The 21,541-nt window shown below is 49.8% G+C and overlaps 1 protein-coding gene across 6 annotated transcripts; it reads right to left on the reverse strand.

Annotated features, from left to right (window-relative positions):
* Window positions 1-745: 745 nt before the first annotated feature.
* Window positions 746-20,571, reverse strand: TLE5 (TLE family member 5, transcriptional modulator). Of its 6 annotated transcripts, none has more exons than XM_035118090.2 (7): window positions 19,999-20,571; window positions 15,645-15,742; window positions 14,412-14,475; window positions 10,047-10,091; window positions 9,223-9,285; window positions 8,295-8,399; window positions 746-4,477 (listed from the first exon to the last, which is right to left on the reverse strand). In XM_035118090.2, the coding sequence occupies exons 1-7, from the start codon at window positions 20,023-20,025 to the stop codon at window positions 4,259-4,261; spliced, it is 621 nt and encodes a 206-aa protein (XP_034973981.1). In that variant the 5' UTR covers window positions 20,026-20,571; the 3' UTR covers window positions 746-4,258. The 6 variants fall into 6 exon arrangements, with proteins under 6 accessions (XP_034973981.1, XP_034973980.1, XP_034973984.1 ...); XM_035118089.2 differs by having other exon boundaries at window positions 746-4,480; XM_035118093.2 differs by having other exon boundaries at window positions 8,325-8,399; window positions 19,999-20,569.
* Between the last annotated feature and the right edge of the window lie 970 nt (window positions 20,572-21,541).

Genomic DNA, 21,541 nt, shown 5'->3' on the forward strand with positions numbered 1-21,541 from the left:
CCCCCAAAATAAGGGGTGTCTTATACACAGAGGGGTGTTATACACAGAAAAAAACGGTACATGTTCGGGTGCCACACCCAGAGATATTTGCATGAAGGGCAATTTAATAATAATTAATAATAATAGTAAAAACCATTCTGCGAACCACCCAGAGATATTTGTATGAAGGGCAATATATTATTATTATTATTATTATTATTAACATAAATTAATAAGTTAACAATTTATTAACAACCTATTAATAAAGTAGAGCTCCAAGGGTGTGTGGGTTCTGAATCAGGCTAAAGACCTATTTAACTCAAGTGTCTTGCTTCACCGGATGAACCAATAGGAAGTGTGAAAGCAGAAGACAAAAAGTGAAAATGTGGATGGAAAAGTTAGTGAGCTCTTTTTGGGGGGCCAAAGTTGTTTTTCTTTGAGAGTTCTGGGCGTCCCAGTTTCCAGATTTCCTGTCTGATACGAGAGGAGGCAGTCTACGCCCATCTTCTCTCAAGGGATAACTGGCCCAGGAGCTAAAGATTCAGCCTGAGGCTATATAGGACCAAAAGAACACTCATTGGCTCATTGCTGTCACCTGACAGCCAGGAGGACACCCATTGGCTCATTTCCGACGCCTGACAGCCAACCAGGCAGAAGCTGCAGCAGCACCATCAGCCCATTAGGAGGAGCTCTAGCGGATCCTGAGGTGAGGTTTTGGCTCCCTCTGGTGGCAACAAACAGTCGACACGAGAAAAAAAGGCTGCCGTTTTATCCAACCATCTGATTTCTTTTATTTGAAAAAGGCACAGCTAAGACACCCTTAATACAGAATTAATTTCTCTCAGTTCCTCTTAATATATAGGTCAAGTGATTAATAAACACATGAAGCAAACAAAGTTTTTTTTTTTCCTTTCCTTTCTTCCTTTTTTCTCCTCTCTTCCTCTAAAGGAATATATACAAACACGAAAATTTCTCTCTTTTTTGTCTTAAAATTTCTTTCATTAAATGGGGGGTGGGGACAGAGAGTCAAGCTAGCTTACAGAAAGAGAAGACGAAGTTGCAGTATCCTTTTCAAAACAACAACAAGGAGTTGAAAACAAAAACATTAAAAAGTGAGGAGGGGGTTGAGAATTGTTTTTATTTTTCTCCCCTCAGCACCCTCCTCCCCTTTCCCACAACTCAAACCTTCGGGGAGTGGGGTGGAAGTAATAAGGAAAAGGACGTCAGCCGCTGGGATACTGGGAAGAACCTAGATTTGCAAGAATGTGGGTCACAGATAAGGAAGGGGGTGTTTGGGGGAAGGGAAACCGACACCACGTCAAAAGTCACCCGGAAGGAGGAATATGGGATGAATATATTTATATATTTATAGATATAGATATATATAAAAAAATTTCGATTCTGTGCTACCTTAAAAACAAGACACATGCAAAATTAAAAATTAAAAATGACAAAAAGGTGCTCATTGACTTAAAACTGCACCAGCAGGGAAGGAATCTTAAGAACATGTGCATTGAGAGAGAGAAAAAGAAATCGCTTGTGGGAGCCGCTATGCGCAGGAATGGTGGGAAAGTTAAACAATGGGGAGTTGCCGCATGGATCAAATTCGAACCAGAGACGTCTTGCGGATAATGGAGGTTCTCGACGGGCAACGGGGCGAGCGCGGGAAGAAACGCTAGGGTGGGCAAAAAACTTCCTAGGTGCTTGTTGGCGCATGCGAAGTGCCACACACAACAGAGGCGGCGTTCGGGAATCAGCTCAGCCCACCTTTTCTCTTTGCTGGCAGCTTGAGGGACAATTCCCATCTGGGGGCGGGATTGCAACCTGCTGGTGGGCGGGGCCAGAGGCGAAACTGGACAGGGCAAGCGGGCAGTGGGCTAGTTTTGACACCCACCACCCACCCTCTCAATCAAGGCAAGCGGGAAGTGTTATCGGAGGGCACCTTCCAGCCGGGCCAAACTGGCTCGAGAATTGGGCGGAACAGGGTCAGCAAAGGATCGCGGGTTGGGGAGACTTCCAGGGGGCCAAACGAAGAAGTCCCAGGGGCCGCCACCAGCCCCCGAAGGTTCTTCCTTCCCAGGTTAAGCAGAAGCGATGCACGCTCAAGGTTTAGCACATGGGTAGGCAAACTAAGGCCTGGGGGCTGGATACGGCTCAATCGCCTTCTCAATCCGGCCCGCGGTCGGTCTGGGAATCAGCGTGTTTTCACATGAGTAGAATGTGTCCTTTTATTTAAAATGCATCTCTGGGTTATTTGTGGGGCCTGCCTGGTGTTTTTATATGAGTAGAATGTGTCCTTTTATTTAAAATGCATCTCTGGGTTATTTGTGGGGCATAGGAATTCATTCATCCCCCCCCCCAAAAATATAGTCTGGCCACCCACAAGGTCTGACCCCCGGTTTAGCAAAACATCAAAGCACAGTTCTCCGTTCCTCAAGCCACTTCCTCTCCAGTTTGGTGGTTAGGAGAGCATCACGTGCGGCAAATATTAGTGCTCAGGAGTCCGATGGGAGCTATTTTTTCTGCTTTCTTACTAGAACTTCAAGGGCGGCAGCAAAAGGGGGGGGGCTTGGAGACCAGAGCCTGATGCAACTTGGGGAGCAGCGCCAACGATTGTCTCTACCCCACAAGCCGCACCCTGCAGGCCGCATTTCCTAACACTTTGGTAAAGGTAAAGGACACCTGGATGGTTAGGTCCAGTCAAAGGCGACTATGGGATTGCAGCGCTCATCTCGCTTTCAGGCCAAGGGACCTGGCATTTGTCCGTAGACAGCTTTCCGGGTCATGTGGCCAGCAGGACTAAACCGCTTATGGCACAACGGGACACCGTGATGGAAACCAGAGCGCATGGAAACGCCGTTTACCTTCCCGCCGCAGCGGTACCTATTTATTTGCTACCGAGGAGTGTGGTGGAGTCTCCTTCTTTGGAGGTCTTTAAGCAGAGGCTTGACAGCCATATGTCAACAATGCTTTGATGGTGTTTCCTGCTTGGCAGGGGGTTGGACTGGATGGCCCTCGTGGTCCCTTCCAACTCTATAAGTCTATCTACTTGCCCTGGCATCCTTTCGAACTGCTAGATTGGCAGGAGCTAGCACCGAGTAACGGGAGCTCACACCATCGCGGGGATTCGAACCGTGCCATTTAACGCAGGGCTCGCAAGCCATTTTGAGCATGGATTCTGGGGGCGTGAAAGGGTTGCGGAAAGGAGTGCGGCATAGTAAAAAATTGGCTGCCCGCAGAGCCGAACCCGTAGAAGCACAAACTGGGCAAGAAGAGCAAACAGTTTATCGCACAGTACAATTTTTTGAGGGGGCTATTTACGGAGACCTTTTGTGGGTGCCGTAAGAGCTCCCGACGGGACAGTGTGTGCTGCACTAGTGACCCCCTGGACTTCTTGTTTATTCAATTTGTTAAGCTGGAATCCTAATCCCTTACCTGGAAGCAAGCCCTCCTGAATAAGATTTGCTTCCGAGTAGACCCAGTTAGGACTGCACCATCGGTCACCTAAAACAGGGAGGTCTTCCAGGTGGGTCTCAAAATGACTAGATGTGAAGAGGGTAAATTTTTGGGGTTCCTTTTCGCTGTTGGGACAACCAGGACTCGGAAACTTTCCCCGATCTACTACAAAGCATTTAGCCACCCCATGATGATTCCCCACCTACGGCCTGATTCCCACCCCCCTGCTACCTGCCAAGACCAGTTGTTCTCCACTTTGTAAAAACTCAAAAAAAGCAGCCTCTCTCGTCCGGCGGCTTGGGACGATCTCCCCCTCCCTTCTGCACAAAGCCAGGTCACTCATTGCCCCCCAAAGGCTCCCAACGCCGCTGTTTGGACTTCTGCCACGCTAGGCGAGGAACAGCAAGCGGTTATGGGTGGCCCTGGAGCATACACAGAGTGCAAGCCGCTGGCGGGGGGAGGGGGGTTTGTTGAGGGAAGCTAGTGTTTCGATGCAAGCATTCCCGTGCAGAAACTAAAAATGAATCAGGGTGGCGGTCACCTGCAATTCCTTGCAGAGCGATTAGGATTGTGCCTCTGGGTAAAATTGCTCCGGCAATGGGGGGGCTGGAATTCCAAAAGGGGAGAGACCCAAAAACGTTATTGCTGCAGAGGTGGGCGGGGCAGGCAAGCTCCTCCCCCACCACGCCCTCCACCAAACAACACCAACAGGTCCACCGAGCGCTAGCCAGAGTGGATACCACAACTTTTACTGACCTTTCCCCCTTTGTGCCACCGCCCCCCCGGATCCCGGATCCCCACCCCACCCCCGCCCAAACCGGGTCTAATCCGACTTCTCCCCATCTTCGTCCTGGTGGGTGTCACCGTCGTGGCCGTTCTTGTCTTCCTTGGAGAGGTGAGCTTGCGAGCCGAGGGCGGACAGCGACAGCAGGCCACTGCTGGCGCTGACGGCCGGGAGCGACGGGGGCTGCAGCCCCACGGGCAGTGGGGTCAAGGGCAAGGCGAGAGCTTGGAGCTGGGAGAGCTGGTGAGCTTGGAGCTGCTGCTGTAGGGAAACGAGAAAGCAGAGAAAGAGGGGAGGGGGCAAAGGGATGGGTGAGTGGAGCTTGCAAAGAGAGAGCGGCCTGCAAAACACCTCTGCAAAAAAAACAACCAATCACATTATCACTTCTGGTTACATGCGGGCAAAATGCAATATTTTTACAGCAGAGGGAGCATGCTTCGTTTTTTTTAAAAAAGCTCTGGGATGGCCTTCCCAATTTTGCTGGACTACAAAGTCCATCTTCCATGAGCACCAGTTGCAAGTGATGGGAATTGTAGTACAACAACACCCGGGGGGCCCTGTTCCTGGTTCAGGTGAAGCATCAGGGATGGCGAAGTTTTGACCCCCGAACAGCACCACCTGCCACCAAGAGGGAGTTGTAGGCAGACTCCGAAGGAACCCCCAAGTTTGCCCAAAAGTTTGCAAATGCAAGTTAACAGGAGGGCACCCCCAACCAGACATCGAAACGAGGCCTGGGCATGCACAGTAGTCGTGGCATGTTCATCAACTGATGTGGGGTGGAGAATGGAAAACATTGGGGGGGGGAAGAGGGGGAGTTAACAGGATGGAGAATCTTGGGAAGGGTCAGAATCCCGGACAGCGACAAACTACACTGCAACACTTTGTTGCAGGTCCTACACCTGAAAGTTTCTTCCGTCTGCAGGGAAAAGGAAAAAGGCCTCTTTTAAGATCTTGTGGTCCCCAATAACTTGTGTTCACAGGAGCCACATTTTACTTGGAAACGCCAGAGGGGGGGGTGCCGCCCCAGGAAATATCCAAGGTACAATTTCCCCGATGAGCCAAGCGCTCGGTGGCCCGAGATCCCCAGGGAAGGAGGGAGAGACTTTGCTACCCTCAGCAATTTTTTGAATTAAAAAAAAATCTAAACCCTATCCAGTTTGGAAAACCTCGGAGTTTTCTGAGCAGCATGTGAAATGGCGAAAAAGCAGATTGAAATATAGTCGTATCTTGGTTCCCGGACTCCTTGGTACTAGGATGTTTTGGCTCCTGAACGCCACAAACCTGGAAGTGAGTGTTACGGTTTGCAAACGTTCTGTTGGAACCCAGACGTCCGGCAGGGCTTCCGATTGGCTGCAGGGGTTTCCTACAGCCAATCGGAAGTCGCGCCTTGGGTTTCCAAACGTTCTGGAAGCCGAACGGACTTCCGGGAACAGAATCCATTCGACTTCCGAGGCATGGCAGTACTAGATCCTCTCTGGTCCGTTTTTATAACCTCTGCTCCCCGTAAGCTGCCTCCCATCACACATGAGCTGTTAAGCTGCCCTATTTATGGAAGCTTTTAATGTTTAACAGACCACTGTATTTTAATATTTTGTTGGAAGCCGCCCAGAGAGGCTGGGGAAACCCAGCCAGATTTTTTTTTTGGGGGGGGTATAAATAATAAATAGTAATAATTATTATTAGAAGCGCGCCTCAGCACAGCAAAGTATCCTGCAATTATGGCACACTCAAGGGCGGTCGAGGGCTTCGAAATAGCTGGCCCAGCCCAGTTCTGCCTGGCACCCGGCTGCCAATTCTCCCAAGACCGTCCCGGATTACAGGTGAAACTCGGAAAATTAGAATATCGTCGAAAAGTGCATTTATTTCAGTAACGGAACTTAAAAGGTGAAACCAATATATGAGATACAGTAGATGCATGACATGCAAAACAAGATATGCCAAGCCTTTATTTGTTGTAATTGTTATTATTTGTTTTATTACTGTGGAATTTCCAAAAGAAAGCATTTGTAAAAATTAAAAGAAAAATAAATAATAATAAGTTGCATTACTGAAATAAATGCACTTTTCGAGGATATTCTAATTTTCCAAGTTTCACCTGTACGTATTTCTAATAGTATAACCAAATTCAGTCATTTTTGATAAAGCTGTAAAAGCTACTCTGAAAATTTATTATTCTAAAAATGAAATTTTCATCTGGTGGTAAGTATTAAGATTATACCAGCAAAAAATGAGTCTTTCTGTAAGAAAAAAGATTTAAATCAAGTCTTACTGACTAGTGATTTAAATCAAATCTACCCTGGCTTTTGTTAGCGCTATTCTTGGGTGGGGCAGACAAAACAGTTCTTCTTCTGGGCGGCCAGTCTGGAGAGGGAAGACTTTGATGGCAACTAGACAAGGATCGCGACTCGCTGAGCCAAGGTGGGGCATGGTGGCTTGTACTTTTAAAAAGAGGGCAAAGGAAGATGGGAAAGGGAGAGTTGGGGGGGGGGGAACGATAGGCATGTATACTAACAAACTTCAAATTTAGGTGCCATGGGAAACTGAGCATCCCAGGGCTCCTTGCTGATGTTGTCAGGGGGCGCAAGAATGCCAAAAGAAAGCAATCGAAAGGTTGGTGTCATTCCCCAGTCCGTGCTGTGTTTACACCGAGTTGCTTGCTACTTTTCTCAGTCTACCCAGCAGGGGTGGCCCCCACCCTGGTAGCTCCCCAGAGGTTGTTGGGCTACAAACCCCATCACCCTTGACCACTGGGCATGCTTGCTGAGGCGGGAGGTAGTTCAGCAACCGCCTGGAGGTGCCAGCGAGCCCTCTTAGCTCTGACCTACAGGGTTGCCACCAGGATAAAACGGCTGGGAGCCATGCCCCGCTACCCAGAAACCGGGATAACAACATGACAAGTAACCCATAGCTCAAAATAGCTCAATGCACCCGCCTGCATAAGAGGTTGCCCGTTGAGCTTCTGAATGAGTCACTGTTCTGCCTTGCCTGCCTCCGCTAAAGGAGTGGATACATGCGGCACATCAAGTGCGGCGAGAGCAAGTGAGAGGCGCAGCAGGGCGACACCCCCCCTCGAGGATGCCTATCGCCTCCCTGCACGAGTCCCCGGTTTCAGACTCTTTTCAGAGTTTGGCCCCAAGCATGACGGAGTCGTTGGGACAGCTTCTGCTTCGGAAGCGGAGCCGAATGGCGCTTGCTGCCCAGGAAAGTGAGGACCATATCCAACGAAGAGGCCTCCCCAGAGCAGTGACTCATTCAGAAGGCGACGGATACTATCGAGGGCTTCAGATTACAACTCTCAGCCGCTCCAGCCAGTATGAAACTGGGGGCTGATGGGAGCTGTAGTCCAAAACCCCTGGGAGGCAAAGTTTGCTTTAAACAAGTAAACCTTGGGGGCTGTAGGTGTCCGCCCATATCCCCTCCAGGTTGGAGTTTACAACACAGGAATCCAGGTACAGCGGTACCTTGGTTGTCAAATTTAATCCGTTCTGGGAGTCCATTCAACTCCTGGAACCATCCAAAAATCAACACACGGCTTCCGATTGGCTGCAGGAGCTTCCCGCGCTCAATCGGAAGCCGCGCTGGACGTTCGGCTTCTGAAAAAAGTTCGCAAACCGGAGCACTCACTTCTGGGTTTGCGGCGTTTGGGAGCCGACCTGTTCGACAACCGAGGTACCACGGTATTAATGATAAAAATAACCAGTGCTTTTTTCTTTCAAAAAAATAATGTTTAGCGGTACTCTCATTTTGACTCAAGAAAACCACCATTTTATAGTTCAAATTGTGGAAGATAAATACAGTAAACGGGCAAAAGTACAAAGATTCACAAGATGTTTAGGGGTATGCACCCCCCAAGAAAAAAAGCACTAATAATAATAATCATAATAATAATAATAAGCAATAATCAATAGTGATTCATTTGCACATTCTCAGCAAGAAGCAAAAAAGCAAAGTGCATGGCTCCTCCCCCTTTTAATTATCAAAGTAGGCTCCCCCCCCGAGTCCTAGCCCAACGCTAACCACTATGCTATCCTCCCTCTCAGCGGAAGGAACGCCAATTCTCTTCCCGCCTACCCACCGCCCAGTTCCCGTACGGAACGCCACGGACCCGGATGATAGAGTTGAGTTCCGGCGCCGTCACTTGCTTGGCTCGCTCAATGGCTCCGAGGACCTGCTGTTGATGCTGGAGAAATAGAAAGCAAATAACAAAAAAACAAACCAAAAAAACAAAACCACACACATATTCCACTGGTGGGGCAGGAAGGAGGTCCAGGAACAAGGGGTATAGCAAGGGATGCGTGGAGATAAAACGGACGGAACCGTTTCAAAGAGGGACTTGGGAGCAGTCGAGCCAAAATAAATGCCGGAGCGAGGACGATATTTGCCCGGGAGTCGGGAATGCGGATTTCTCGAGCTCCTTTACACCCAGCCGTGTTGCAAGCAGAACGCCAGGTCTTCCCAAGACGTTCACCTCTGGCTCAGAAGTAGACGGAGCCTCTGCACATCAGCAAGGAGCCCTGGGGTGTGCGGTTTCCCATCATGCCCAAATACTCAGTCGGGATATCAGGCGCCCCGAAATCTAACCGTCCTATTGGAGAGGAAGGCCTGGGGTGTGTTTGTGAGCATGCAAGGAGCCCTGGGAGGTGCAGTTCCCATGGCACCCTATTGTCCCTGCGGAGTTCTCAGGTGCCCTGGGAAACTCAATTTCCCAGGAGCACTGGTGTCCAGCACACTGTTATTTAGTGTGTCAGGTATGGGATGAAGGACAGGAGGCATTCGGGTTGGTAGGTAGAGAAGGAATGGGGTCGATGCCCTGTCACACTCCCAATGATGTCACCAAGCCCAAAAGCAAGCTGAGCGAAGTCTGCCCTCCTTAGGAAAGATGAAGTTGCTAAAGAAAGTGGTGGGGGACATTTTTGTTTTTTCAGTGATGAAATCCACCCCTATTCTCCCTTGCACCCCCATTTGCAAGAAAGAAGGAGAAGGAGGAGGGAGAGAAGAGTTACCTCTTGGGAAAGATAGGGCAACACTTGAGCACAGATCCCGTTTAACCTCTTGACAATTTCGGCCTGAAATGGAAGACAGAAAGAGTCAACGTGAAGACAAAAAAGATTTCAGCCTCACATGGAAGACAGAAAGGTTCAACGAGAAGACAGAAGGAACACAGATTGAAAAGATGCCAACTCAGTCTTTCAAACACCGGGGTGGCAGCGGTGCAGGCTGGGGCTGATGTGAGGTGCAGCCCAAAACATCTGGAAGCACCAGTTTGGGGGGAAATGTACACTAGCCACTTTTGTGACTTAATCTCACCTCACCTATGAACTCACAAGCCTTATCCCTGGAATACAGGGATTGTAGACACTGGCTTATTTTACAAGGTCATCATAAACGTTTGACTTAGAGGATTTGATATCAGAAATATGGGATGTGGTATATACGGTGAAACTAACCAGCGTAAAGTCAGGGAAGGAAGACCACTTAATCTTTTTATTGGAAAACTGAATGCTTTCACCATTGATGCAAAAATCCCAGTATATTTTAAGAGAAAAGTGTGCCCAAACTGCATTTTAGGAGGGAAAGGGTATGCAAAAATGAGTATTTTAAGGACAAAATGCACACAAATATGCATTTGTTTTTTTTTGGGGGGGGGGGAGCATTATTTTTTTAAGAAATAAATAAATTCTGCAGGCTCCTAAGTCAAAAACGGACTTGCTTCATTCTTCCCTACAGGGAGAGAACAGAGGGGCTGCTTCAGCTAATGGACACTGAGGTCTGGGGACAGGCTGAGTTAAGGGTAAATCGCCACGAGGACTAGAAAGATACGCCTTACCTGTTTGTGCATTTCAATATTGAGCCCATAGGACATCTCGTAGTACTGGAAGGGGCAGAGGAAAATGGAGAGGAAGAGTTAGGATTTGAGGAAGGAAAACAACAACGGCGAAATAGGATCAGAATTACCTTAGCCTTCCCCTGGCTCCTCACCTCCATCCTTCGGCTATTTCAGATACACCAACCCTGTACTTGGAAGTTCCACTTTGCTACTGTTATGAGACGTTCGTGAGAAAGAGTTTGCATGGATCAAGACTTTCAAGGCTCACCCCATATATAATCCAGATAACCACATGGCAGATCTCTGCGTCTCTTTGTTTTGTTGTGAACTAGGCTAATGACAGCAAATCATAGCAGCAGCAGCAAACGATAAATTCATTTGGCCGGAATAGACTTGTTCCGCTGGCGAAATGTTTCGTGCCTGCGGGGCACCGTTAAGAATCGCGGAGTTGGAAGGGGAACCTCTCCCCCCCCCCCAGGATCATCTAGCCCAGGCATCCCCAAACTTTGGCCCTCCAGATGTTTTGGACTACAATTCCCATCATCCCTGTTAGCTAGGGATCATGGGAGTTGTAGGCCAAAACATCTGGAGGGCCGCAGTTTGGGGATGCCTGATCTAGCCCATGGGTAGGCAAACTAAAGCCCGGGGGGCCGGATCCGGCCCAATCGCCTTCTCAATCCGGCCCGCGGACAGTCCGGGAATCAGCGTGTTTTTACATGAGTAGAATGGGCCCTTTGATTCAAAATGGATCTCTGTGTTATTTGTGGGGCCTGCCTGGTGTTTTTACATGAGTAGAATGTGTGCTTTTATTTAAAGTGCATCTCTGGGTTATTTGTGGGTCATAGGAATTCATTCATTCCCCCCCCCCAAAAAATATAGTCCGGCCCCCCACAACGTCTGAGGAACAGCAGACCGGTCCCCTGCTGGAAAATTTGCTGGCCCCTGCGTCTCTAGCCCAAACCCTTGCGATACGGGAGTCAAGACTCCCCGACAGACAGACAGACGGCCAACCTCTGCTTACAAAACTCAAAGAGGTGTGAGCCCACCACCTCCTGAGGAAGCCTGTTCCACTGGTGAATGGCTCTTACCGTCAGAAAGCTCTCCCTAGGGTTTAGCTGGAATCTCCCTTTCTTGCAATTTCAACCCGTAGGTTCGGGGCCCTGCCCTTTGGAGCAGCAGGAGATAAGCTTGTTCCCTCTTCCCTTCAGATATTTGATAGTGGACTCTCCTATCTCCTCTGTCTCCCCTTTCCCAGGCTAAACATTCCCAGCTCCTTCAACCGTTCCTCATTAGGCTTGGGTTCCAGACTCAACCTTCCAGCTTGTCAATATCCATCATATATTAGACAGTACGTTTCTAAGCACAATTCAAAGTGTTGGCGATGACCTTTAAAGCCCTAAATGGCCTCAGTCCAGTGTATACCTGAAGGAGCGTCTCCACCCCCATCGTTCAGCCCAGACATTGAGGTCCAGCTCCGAGGGCCTTCTGGCGGTTCCCTTGCTGTGAGAAGCCAAGTTACAGGGAACCAGGCAGAAGGCCTTCTCGGTAGTGGCGCCCGCCCTGTGGAATGCCCTCCCACCAGATGTCAAAGAGAAAAACAGCTACCAGACTTTTAGAAGACATCTGAAGGCAGCCCTGTTTGGGGAGGCTTTTAATGTTTAATAGATTATTGTATTTTAATATTCTGTTGGAAGCTGCCCAGAGTGGCTGGGGAAACCCAGCCAGACGGGCGGGATATAAATAAATAAATAAATAAATAAATAAATAAATATTATTATTAAGACAGATTTTAACTTTTTTGTGGTTCTATGAGGACGCTTGTACATCTCTCTTGCCATCCCTCAGCACCACCACCACTACAAATTTGCTCCAGAGTGTTAGGGGACGCTCCGGAATAGTTTTTCCCCCCAGGGGGGCACATAGAGGACATCCAGACGTCCCACTGTGCAAGTGGATTTGCCGGTCAAGGTTTTAATGATATAATCCCATTTTATTTTATTTGGGGGGGGGTGTTCTTGGAAACCACATTGCAAGCAAGGGCAGCCGTCCTCTTAAAGGAGGCGAATGGGAAAAAAATTCCAAGCGAATCCAATTCCACCTTCATGAGGACTAGGACCTTTTTCAAAAAGACAAAAAGGGAGATTCCTTCTTTGTGACTTCTATGCTGCCTCTGCAGAACTCTGCCGCACGTGGAATCAGTTGGTGGTTTGGCTTTTTCTCCTATTTTTTGCTTTGTTCTCACCACCCCCACCCGCTTTCTATAGCTGATAGTTTCCTGGGAGATGCAGATAAAATTCATCTCCCTCTTATCTCGCCGTTCCAGGGGAAGCGCCAACGCTCGGCTGGAGCTCTGGAAATCTTTTCAGCCGCCCTTAATGACACCTTGGCGGAGGGAAATAAAAAGCCATCGGACTGGAATCACACACACACACACAATCCGCTCAGCCTAAATTACGCTAATTGAAAACCTTTCAATAACCGTTTTGCAAACAAAAGCACCAATTTGGGGCACTGAGCGAAATTCCGCCCCAAGAGATCCCACCAAACATAGCCCCACATGCTCTCTTTAAGTTTCTAGTCCTTAAGACTAGAAATCCAATGCTTTATCCCCAAGCCGCTATTTCTATCCTACCGAATCTGACCCTCCTTCCCTTTTCAATAGCCAATTTTGTCTTCTTTTTTGGTTGGCAGACCTTTCCAAAAAGTACTCTCTTTTTTGGGTTATAAAATTTATTTATTTTCAATAACAATCTTCCAATGAGCGACAAATCAAATCAAATCAGTCCAAATTGCAATAATAACAAGACACCAATTATATATTCCAATTATAAAAAAATTCTTGGGACTTCCCATATTCCAAATGTCTAGAGATAATCATCCTCAATCATGTCTCTGCATTTTTGGTATTTTTCAAATTCAAAACTAATATTATCCATACTTTTAACAACCTGCTAATATTGAGACCAAATCCCTACCACAGGAAAAGGGGAATCACAGGTCCAGGAACTCTGCTTCCTGCCCCAAGTGCTTTGCCTGACCTGAAATGTTGTCATGGAACCATGGAATTGTAGAATCGGAAGGGACCCCGGGTGGTCATCTACCCCAACCCCCTTGTGAGGCAGGAATCTTTGGCCCGGTGTGGGACTCAAACCCACAGCCCTGAGATTAACAAGTCTCCTAGAATTCTGACCGTGCCTCTTGCTTGCCTGGGCAGAGATGGGGTGTGTTAATAATAATAATAATAATAATAATAATAATAATAATAATAATAATTTATTTGTACCCCGCCCATCCGGCTGGGTTTCCCCACAGGGCGGGCACCACCACCGAGAAGGCCCTCTGCCTGGTTCCCTGTAGCTTTGCTTCTCGCAGTGAGGGAACCGCCAGAAGGCCCTCAGCGTCTCCACCCCCATCGTTCAGCCCAGACACCGAGGTCCAGCTCCGAGGGCCTTCTGGCAGTTCCCTCCCTGCGAGAAGTGAAGTTGCAGGAATCCAGGCAGAGGGCCTTCTTGGTGGTGGCACCCACCCTGTGGAACGCCCTCCCGTCAGATGTCAAGGAAGCAAACAGCTATCTGACTTTTAGAAGACATCTGAAGGCAGCCCTGTTTAGGGAAGTTTTTAATGTTTGATGTTTTATTGTGCTTTTAATTCTGTTGGCAGTAGGGTATAAATAATAAATTATTATAATATTATTGGTACAGTTCAGCCCCCCCTCCAGGTGCTCTTGAATGAACTGAGATGTTGGGGGGGGGGGAATCCTCCGTCTCAATTCGCATTCGTGGCTCAGATTCAATCTAGCAGTGTCTCAAGACAGGGCTGGGGAGAAAAACCGTTGCCTGAAATGCGGGGGAGCTGCAAAATTGAGCCTGAGGAAGAATCTTTCTAACTTGGTTCAAGGCAGTTTCTTATGCTGCTATTTCCAAACAAACCACACACTTGCTACGGAATGATGAGGACTAGAATCTTACTTTTACTTTTAAAGGGCTCCATGGTACATGGCTCCTGCTTTGCACTGCAGAAGCCCCAGCCAGCTTTGACAATACAATGGGTCTTGTGGTCCGAGCAGAGCTTTCCAAGGGAAGGAGGAGTTAAAGCAGGCACCCCCAAACTTCGGCCCTCCAGATGTTTTGGGACTACAACTCCCATCGTCCCTAGCTAACAGGACCAGTGGTCAGGGATGATGGGAATTGTAGTCCCAAAACATCTGGAGGGCCGAGTTTGTGGATGCCTGAGTTAAAGGCTAGTTTTGAGTCACCCGTCAGGGCATTGATCTTGTGTCCGCCCCCCCCCAACCCCTTGCGGCTTTTCCATCTCCCGCCCATGCCCCCTCCTCTGCGAGCGCTCGGCCGCGAGTGCGAAACATACCATCACGTAGTGGCGCTGCATCTCCGACTTCTCGCTGGCGAGCTTGTCGCACTCCAATTTTAGGCTGCAGGTTGGGTTGGGGGGAAATGAGCGCAATGGAGGAACAAGGGGGGGGGGAGAGAAAGAGAGAGAGATCACCGCTAAGAAGAACAACAACACACCTTTTACATCTAAGAACGGACATCCTATAAAATATCAACAGGAGCCGCCTTCCAGGAATCCCTGCTCTGAGGTCGTTTTCACCTGCCTAATTTTCAGATACCGGTGCTCCTCTGAGCCCCCAAATCATGCCGCTGCTATAGCAATCGAGGGCCACCTGCAGGGGAGGGGAGACTTTCCCACCCCAAGGGCCGGATTCCCTCCTGGGCAAGCTTCCAAGGGCCGCCTGCCAATAGCAGACAGGGCAAGAAGCCAAAATGTGTGGGGTGGTGAGTAACCAGAAGCTTTTGCGTTAGGAATTACGGGTACCAATATACCAAAAGAGCAGAAAAGACTTTTTATGTATGGAACAACAGCTGCCCAGATGCTACTAGCCCAGAGATGGAAGGAAAATAACAGTCCCTACCAGAAAAGAATGGCAAACCAAACTGATGGACTATGCCGAGATGGCAAAACTGATGGGAAAACTCAGAAACACTAGGGGAAAAAATTATAAGTTACTTAGGAGGCCACTGTAAGCAGATGGAAACGAGAGCAGGGTTTTGATTTCACTTGTAGTGCAGGAATTATTATGGAGAACATGGTTTGGCATAAAAATTGGAGTATGAATGAATCTGCAGTTGTAGCTGTTTAAAACGAGACTCCGTGGAGGGGAAGTCCAGAGATTCAGAGAATCTCTTTATATAGATATGTGGGTCTTTTTTGTTTTGTTCGTCTGTACTTTGTATTTGTAAAAATCAACAGAAGTGATTTCAAAATAAATTAATTAATCCGTTTTAACCACCGCAGGCTGGTTCCTACACAGACATGTCAATCTATCCTCCATCGAGGGATGCAAGCGGAATAGTTGGAAGTAAAGGACACAGCTTAGGTTCGGGAGGTGGCTTAGGAAGAGGGGCGTGGCCTTGGGAGAATTGCAGGGGGCCTGATCGTGGCGTCCAGAGGGCCACATTTAGTCCTCAGGGCTGAGGCTCCTCATCTCTCCCGTGATTTATTATTATTATAATAAAAAACTGACGTAACCATTAATAAGAACTTGCCGTTTTCCGCAAAGGGAGTCAAAACCAAACTTGCCTGTGGTACTGAGCTTGCAGCAGCTGGAACTCATCCTTAATCCGGTCACAGGAATCTGACGTTGTGAACTTCAATTGCTGGGGCAAGTGCGAAGAACCCTGGAATATAACCATTATTTTAACCATTTGGCAACGGCAGAGATGGGCAATAGGCAAGCTTGGAAGAAGATCTCCCCCATCTTCCTTACTTAACCCAAGGAACGAAAACCAGGGAAATAATTAGGCGCCGAATTATCTCCCTGTCCCCAGCCAGGTTTCCGTAAAACTTCTTGCCCCGCCATCACACAAGGGGAGGTGGATACTGTGCTGCTGGGAATGTGTGACGTCACTGGCACAGATCAATAGGTGCTGATTCCAGATTTCGAACTCCAAATTGGTGGAAGCTGTGGGTAAGAGTGTTTCCTCCCCATCAAATTTGCTGGCGTCTATGAGTACAGTCAACAGCGGCAGTAGTAAATATATGCTATGTACGGTTAAAAATCTTGCGATTCCTGCACTGCAAAGAGGCCACACTATATACGGTATATATAATGCGTTGTATAATGCACTGCTTGCAAAAGCCAGGATGTTGTAGCAGCGAGCGGTCCTGGGAAACCAAAGTTCGAATCCCCACTTGGGTGGTGACCTCGGGTGCCAGCCACAGACCCTCAGCCTAACCTACCTCACAGGGTTGTTGCGAGGATAAAATGAGGAGAATCATGCATGCCACCTAGAGCTCCTTGGACGAAAGTTGGGATATAAATGCAACTACCGGTACTACTAATAATGGGACGTGGGTGGCGCTGCAGTCTAAACCACAGAGCCTAGGGTTTGCCGATCAGAAGGTCGGCGGTTCGAATCTCCACGACGGGGTGAGCTCCCGCTGCTTGGTCCCAGCTCCTGTCAACCTAGCAGTTTGAAAGCACGTCAAAGTGCAAGTACATAAATAGGTACCGCACCAGCGGGAAGGTAAACAGCATTTCCATGCGCTGCTCTGGTTCACCAGAAGCAGCTTAGACATGCTGGTCATATGACCTGGAAGCTGTCTGCGGACAAATGCCAGCTCCCTCAGCCTATAGAGCGAGATGAGCGCACAACCCGAGTCGTCCGCGACTGGAACTAATGGTAAGGGGTACCTTTACCTTTACTACTAATAATAACAATAACAGGTGGCTCTTTTGGTCCCTTCTAACTTTATGGTTCTATGGTCTCTGTGTCAGGGGCACAACCTAAGGGCCGGATTCCTTTCTAGAAAGGCTTGCGGGGGCCGCATGCCAGCAGGGTGGGGGGCAGAGGCTAATGTGGCGCAACGGAAGTTAACGTTCCTCTCTGACGTTACATCCACGGAAGAAGCATTATCAGGATTCGACGGACAGATTCTAGCTGGGCCAAAATACCCAAAGGAGGTGAAAGCAGGCTCGATGAAAGGTGGGGCCCTTGGGGGTCAGGCCAAGGCAGCTGGAGGGCCGCTTTCAAGGTTCTCAAACCCAGAATCAACACAGCTTCCCAGATTTCAGGACAATCCTTGCCGGTGGGCAATTGTGTATGGTGGTCCTGGGCTGCCCAGATGACAAAACACCCCTCTCGGCTTCAAAGATGGGGTCCAAAGGAAAGCCGAGCAAGACGTTTGGCACAAGTTTGGGTGCAGGAGTTGCTGGAAGGAGGCGGACAAGATGCCACCCAACCGCCTTAGGGACTCCGCTCCAGATTTGTGTAGGGTTTACTCCTGAGACGTTTCTTCTCCCGAAGATATCCCGCAAAGCAGCGGAGGTTTAGGGTCAGAGGTTTCCTTCTCCGAGATGGGCTCCCTTCCCAGGTGGACAAGCCTCACCTGCCCCTCACTTTACAGAAATCGCCTCCTTGACCGTTGGACACACTCGTGGTCTCGTCCGCTCCATCCTGTCTTTGCATGCAGGGGAAGAAGCCCCTAACTCAGCGAGGGCCTGAGACCCATCAGCTCCCCTCCCCTGGTTTAGCCGGCCATTGGAAGGCATTTCCCGGGATTGTGGCTGCTTCTTGGAGCCGCAGGTGAGAGCCGAGTGCAGGGTGGGGACCAAAGGTGAGCGAACTACCCCAGGAGGAGCACGATGTGCCCCCCCCACCAGAGGTAACTGCCCCTCCCCTTACACCCCAGGCAGGGTTGGGAATACCCCCTACCCGAATCTGGAGACCCACTGCCAGTCAAATGGTCAGCCACACTGAGCTAGATTAACAGCACAAGATTCCTATTTGCTTCTCGCTCAGAACCATGAGGACTGGTGTCTTGGGTTATACTTGTGGGGAGGAGATCCCGCTCCATGGAAGAGCACCTGGCTTGCCTTCAGACGGGCCCAGGGGTGACCCCCTCCCCACCGTAGCATCTCCAGGAAGGGGGATGGGAGAGAACTCTGCCTGAAAGCCTGGGAAACCACTGCCAGTCAGAGCAGCCAGATGGGACCTTGGATCTGACTCAAAAGTGGGGCAGTGCCCCGTTTTCCCTATTGGGAGGGTGTGTGTGTGTGCACAAATTTCCACCTCACCAAAAGCACTTCTAAAGCGAATTCCTGGAAAGAATCTCCTTGCTTCTGGTAGCCCAAAACGCCCAGAGAGCTCCCGGTTTGGCGAAGGCAAGCGCAGCCAGCAGAATCAAGCAGCACGGGTTTTTAACCCGAACTATGCTATCCAAAGACGTGATTGTGCGATCCCAGGAAGCTGGCTGGTCACTGCTTCCGGAAGGAGGGGGTGGTGCTGGATGTAGCAGGGGGTCTTCATACATAGCAGGAGGTTGTGTGTCCAAAACACACACACCCATTTCATTTTATTTTGAAAAAGCGTTTGCATGGAAATCTAGCTCATCAGGATGAAGACTGCAGCCTGGCTTGCTAGTTTTCTACAGGAGAGGAGCCTGGTTTTATTTTCTCAGAATGCTTCAATAAGGAGGGGGAGCCTTGTTGCACATCTCTATGCAATCTCGATCCAATCTGCTGCCTTTCAAGGCTCCACCCCAGCACCTTTGGATCCAGATATTTTGGATATTTTAGTTACTTATTGCATTTCTCTCCCTTTTTCCTGTCAAAGGAGCTCAAGGTGGCAAAGGGGTTTCTCTCCCCCCCCCCCTCATTTAATCCCAAGCAACAGTGCTGAGAAGGAGCGGCCGGGCAACAAGGTCCCCGAGAGAGAGCTTCCTGGCCAAGTGGGAGAATTTGAACCCTGCTCTCTCCCCAGGTCCCAGCCTGATGCTCTAATCACAACTTCACAATAACATGGCTAAACAATAATATAGCTAACACAACTATTTCACAACCCTTCATTCAGTCTTGAGATAAACTTGCAGCTTTGTTAAAAAACAAAACCCCACTTTTAAAAATTACCTAATGTGCAAATCGCCTTGAGGAAACGAGTAAATAAAGGGCGATAATAATAATAATGATGATGATAATAATACTAACTTGTTTGCTATGCAACCCTTCACCCAAGATCTCCTGTGTGTGTGTGTTTGTGTGTAACAGTACTAAAAACAACCCCCTCTCCTCCTCTCCTCCAATGGTGCTGCCACCCCCTCCCCAAAAGACCCCTCCCTCATTTCTCAAGGCACTCCAATGGGTCACAACCCCCACAGGTGGAACCCAACGAACCCCCCCCTCCACTTCCTGAGCCAAATGCCAGCCTGGAAACTTTCTCTCCCCTGCCGCCCCCCCCCCCGCCAGCCCTGGACACGTGCAGGAGGAAGGCAACAGCCGCTCCCCTCTCTCACATGATCCGGCCTGGGGAGTTTCCCCTCAGCACCCCAACCTTCTCCATGCACCCCAACCTCCTCCTCCCCTCCCTCTCCCCCCCTACTTGGAACCACAATCATCCCACTGCTCTCCTTGACACCCAAACCCCTCTCCCCTCCCTGCCACCCCAAACCCCTCACTCCTCCCCCAAATTTCCCCTCCGGCGCCCCAACCTCTACCTGCCCCCTTGCTCTCTTTACAACCGATTCCCCTTCCGCCTGGCACCCCGGTCCTCCCCTCTGGGCACCCCGATTCTTCCCCCTTTCCTTAGCACCCTAACCCCATCCTTCCTTCTATGGCCACCCCAACCCTCTGCCCCGACATCTCAGACTCCCCATTACCCCCTCAAATTCGCTTCCCTGGCATCCCAACCCCATCCTAATCTTCTCTCCTTCCTCGATCCCTCTCCCCTTTGCACTCCGCCCCTCTCCTCCCGGCACCCCAACCCACTCCTTCCTTGGACCGCAACCCCCCCCCTCGCCCCTTAGACTCAGCACCCAATCGCTCTCCCCCTGGCACCCCGCCCTTCCCCACCCCTCCCGGGCACCCCAATCCCTCGCGCCCTCGCCCTCCTTGCACCCAACTCCCTTTCCCTCGCTTCTCCCCCCCCCGCCCCCTCACCGAGTGCCGGCTTTGAGGAAACATCATGTCAGGCCCCGATCCGAGGCGCAGGGCTGCGGCGGCGGCGGATCCGGAGCGCGCTTCCTCCCCCTTGCGCCAAAGGCGTCCGCAAAGCAGGCCCGGAGCGCGCGCGCCTTCTTCCCCTCGCCTCCTGGCTGCTCCGGCGGCTCCTTCCTCCGCCCGGCGGCCTCTGCAAGCGGCAGCAGCAGCAGCTCCGGAGGGGGAAAAGAAGAAGGGGAGGAAAAGGAAAAAGAAAAACCCCAAAACCTCGCGAGGCGCACGGCCTCCTTGCTTGCTGCGCCTGGGCAGGGAAGCAGGGCCCCGGAGATGCGTCCTTGGCGAGGTTGGGCGCAGACGCACACGCGCGCCTCTCTCTTTCCGCTCCTTTCACTCCCGATCTCGCTCCTCCTCTCGCTCCAGGTCGTGCTGACCGCTCTCCCCGGCTCCGGATGCGACCCTCCCCGCGGCCTCAGGCCTGGCCCGAGCGGCGCAGCGCTTTGCCAAAAGGAGACGGACACCCGTGCGCGCCGCTCCGCCTTCCCCAGCTATTGTTTAATGGCGGCTGCGGAGGCGCCTCTCCTCTCCTGCGGCTGAGCGCCAGCACCACCTGCCGTCGGGCCGCGGCATCTCCGAGGACGCGCACCCACAGCAACACCCCCAAAATATTACAACCCCCCCCCAACCACCCCCCCGCCAGCCATGGATGTACCGTATGTGCAGGATTAAGGCGCTAGGAGGAGAGGATCGGGGTGCTAAGGGAAATAGACGCTTGGAGAGGCAGCGGAGATATTCTGTTGTGCTGATTTTGTGTGCTCTGTTGGAAGCTGCCCATGCCCAGTCAGATGGGCTGGGTAAAAAATTATTATTATTATTATTATTATTATTATTATTATTATTATTATTATTATTACCACTTTTAACTATTTGCTTTTATTTTTCTTTAAGTCTTATGTGCCTTACTTTATTTCCATGTTTTTTATCTTATGTTAGTCTGTGACCGTAATAAAGTTTGCAATAATAATAATAATAATAATAATAATAATTTTATGTGAGTTATAACTAACCACTTTTAACTATTTGCTTTTCTCCCTCTCTTCTTTAAGTCTTATGTGCCTTATTTGATCTCCATGTTTGTATCTTATGCAACTCTGTGACCATAATAAAGTTTGTAATGCTGTGTTAATAATAATAATAATAATAATAATAATAATAATAATAATAATAATAATGGGGACATGGGTGGCGCTGTAGTCTAAACCACTGAGCCTAGGGGCCTGCCAATCAGAAGGTCGGTGGTTCGAATCCCTGCAATGGGGTGAGCTCCTGTTGCTTGGTCCCATCTCCTGCCAACCTAGCCGTTCAAAAGCACGTCAAAGTGGAAGTAGATAAATAGGTACCACTCCGGCGGGAAGGTAAATGGCGTTTCTGTGTGCTGCTCTGGTTCCCCAGAAGCTGCTTAGTCATGCTGGCCACATGACCTTGAAAAACTGTCTGCAGGCAAACGTCGGCTCACTCGGCCAGTAAAGCAAGATGAGCACTGCAA

This window comes from Zootoca vivipara, chromosome 6, assembly GCF_963506605.1.
Source record: "Zootoca vivipara chromosome 6, rZooViv1.1, whole genome shotgun sequence".
In the NCBI taxonomy this organism is placed as follows: Eukaryota; Metazoa; Chordata; class Lepidosauria; order Squamata; family Lacertidae; genus Zootoca; species Zootoca vivipara.

What these genes read in the sequence shown, in the direction of transcription:
- TLE5 (XM_035118089.2), bottom strand. Translation starts at nt 20,025, where the DNA reads ATGATGTTTCCTCAAAGCCGGCACTCG. An exon ending in ATATTGAAATGCACAAACAG is followed by an intron (nt 9,286 to 10,046) that starts GTAAGGCGTATC and finishes CTTCCATTTCAG; the next exon opens with GCCGAAATTGTCAAGAGGTT. An exon ending in TTCCGTACGGGAACTGGGCG is followed by an intron (nt 4,481 to 8,294) that starts GTGGGTAGGCGG and finishes GTTTCCCTACAG; the next exon opens with CAGCAGCTCCAAGCTCACCA.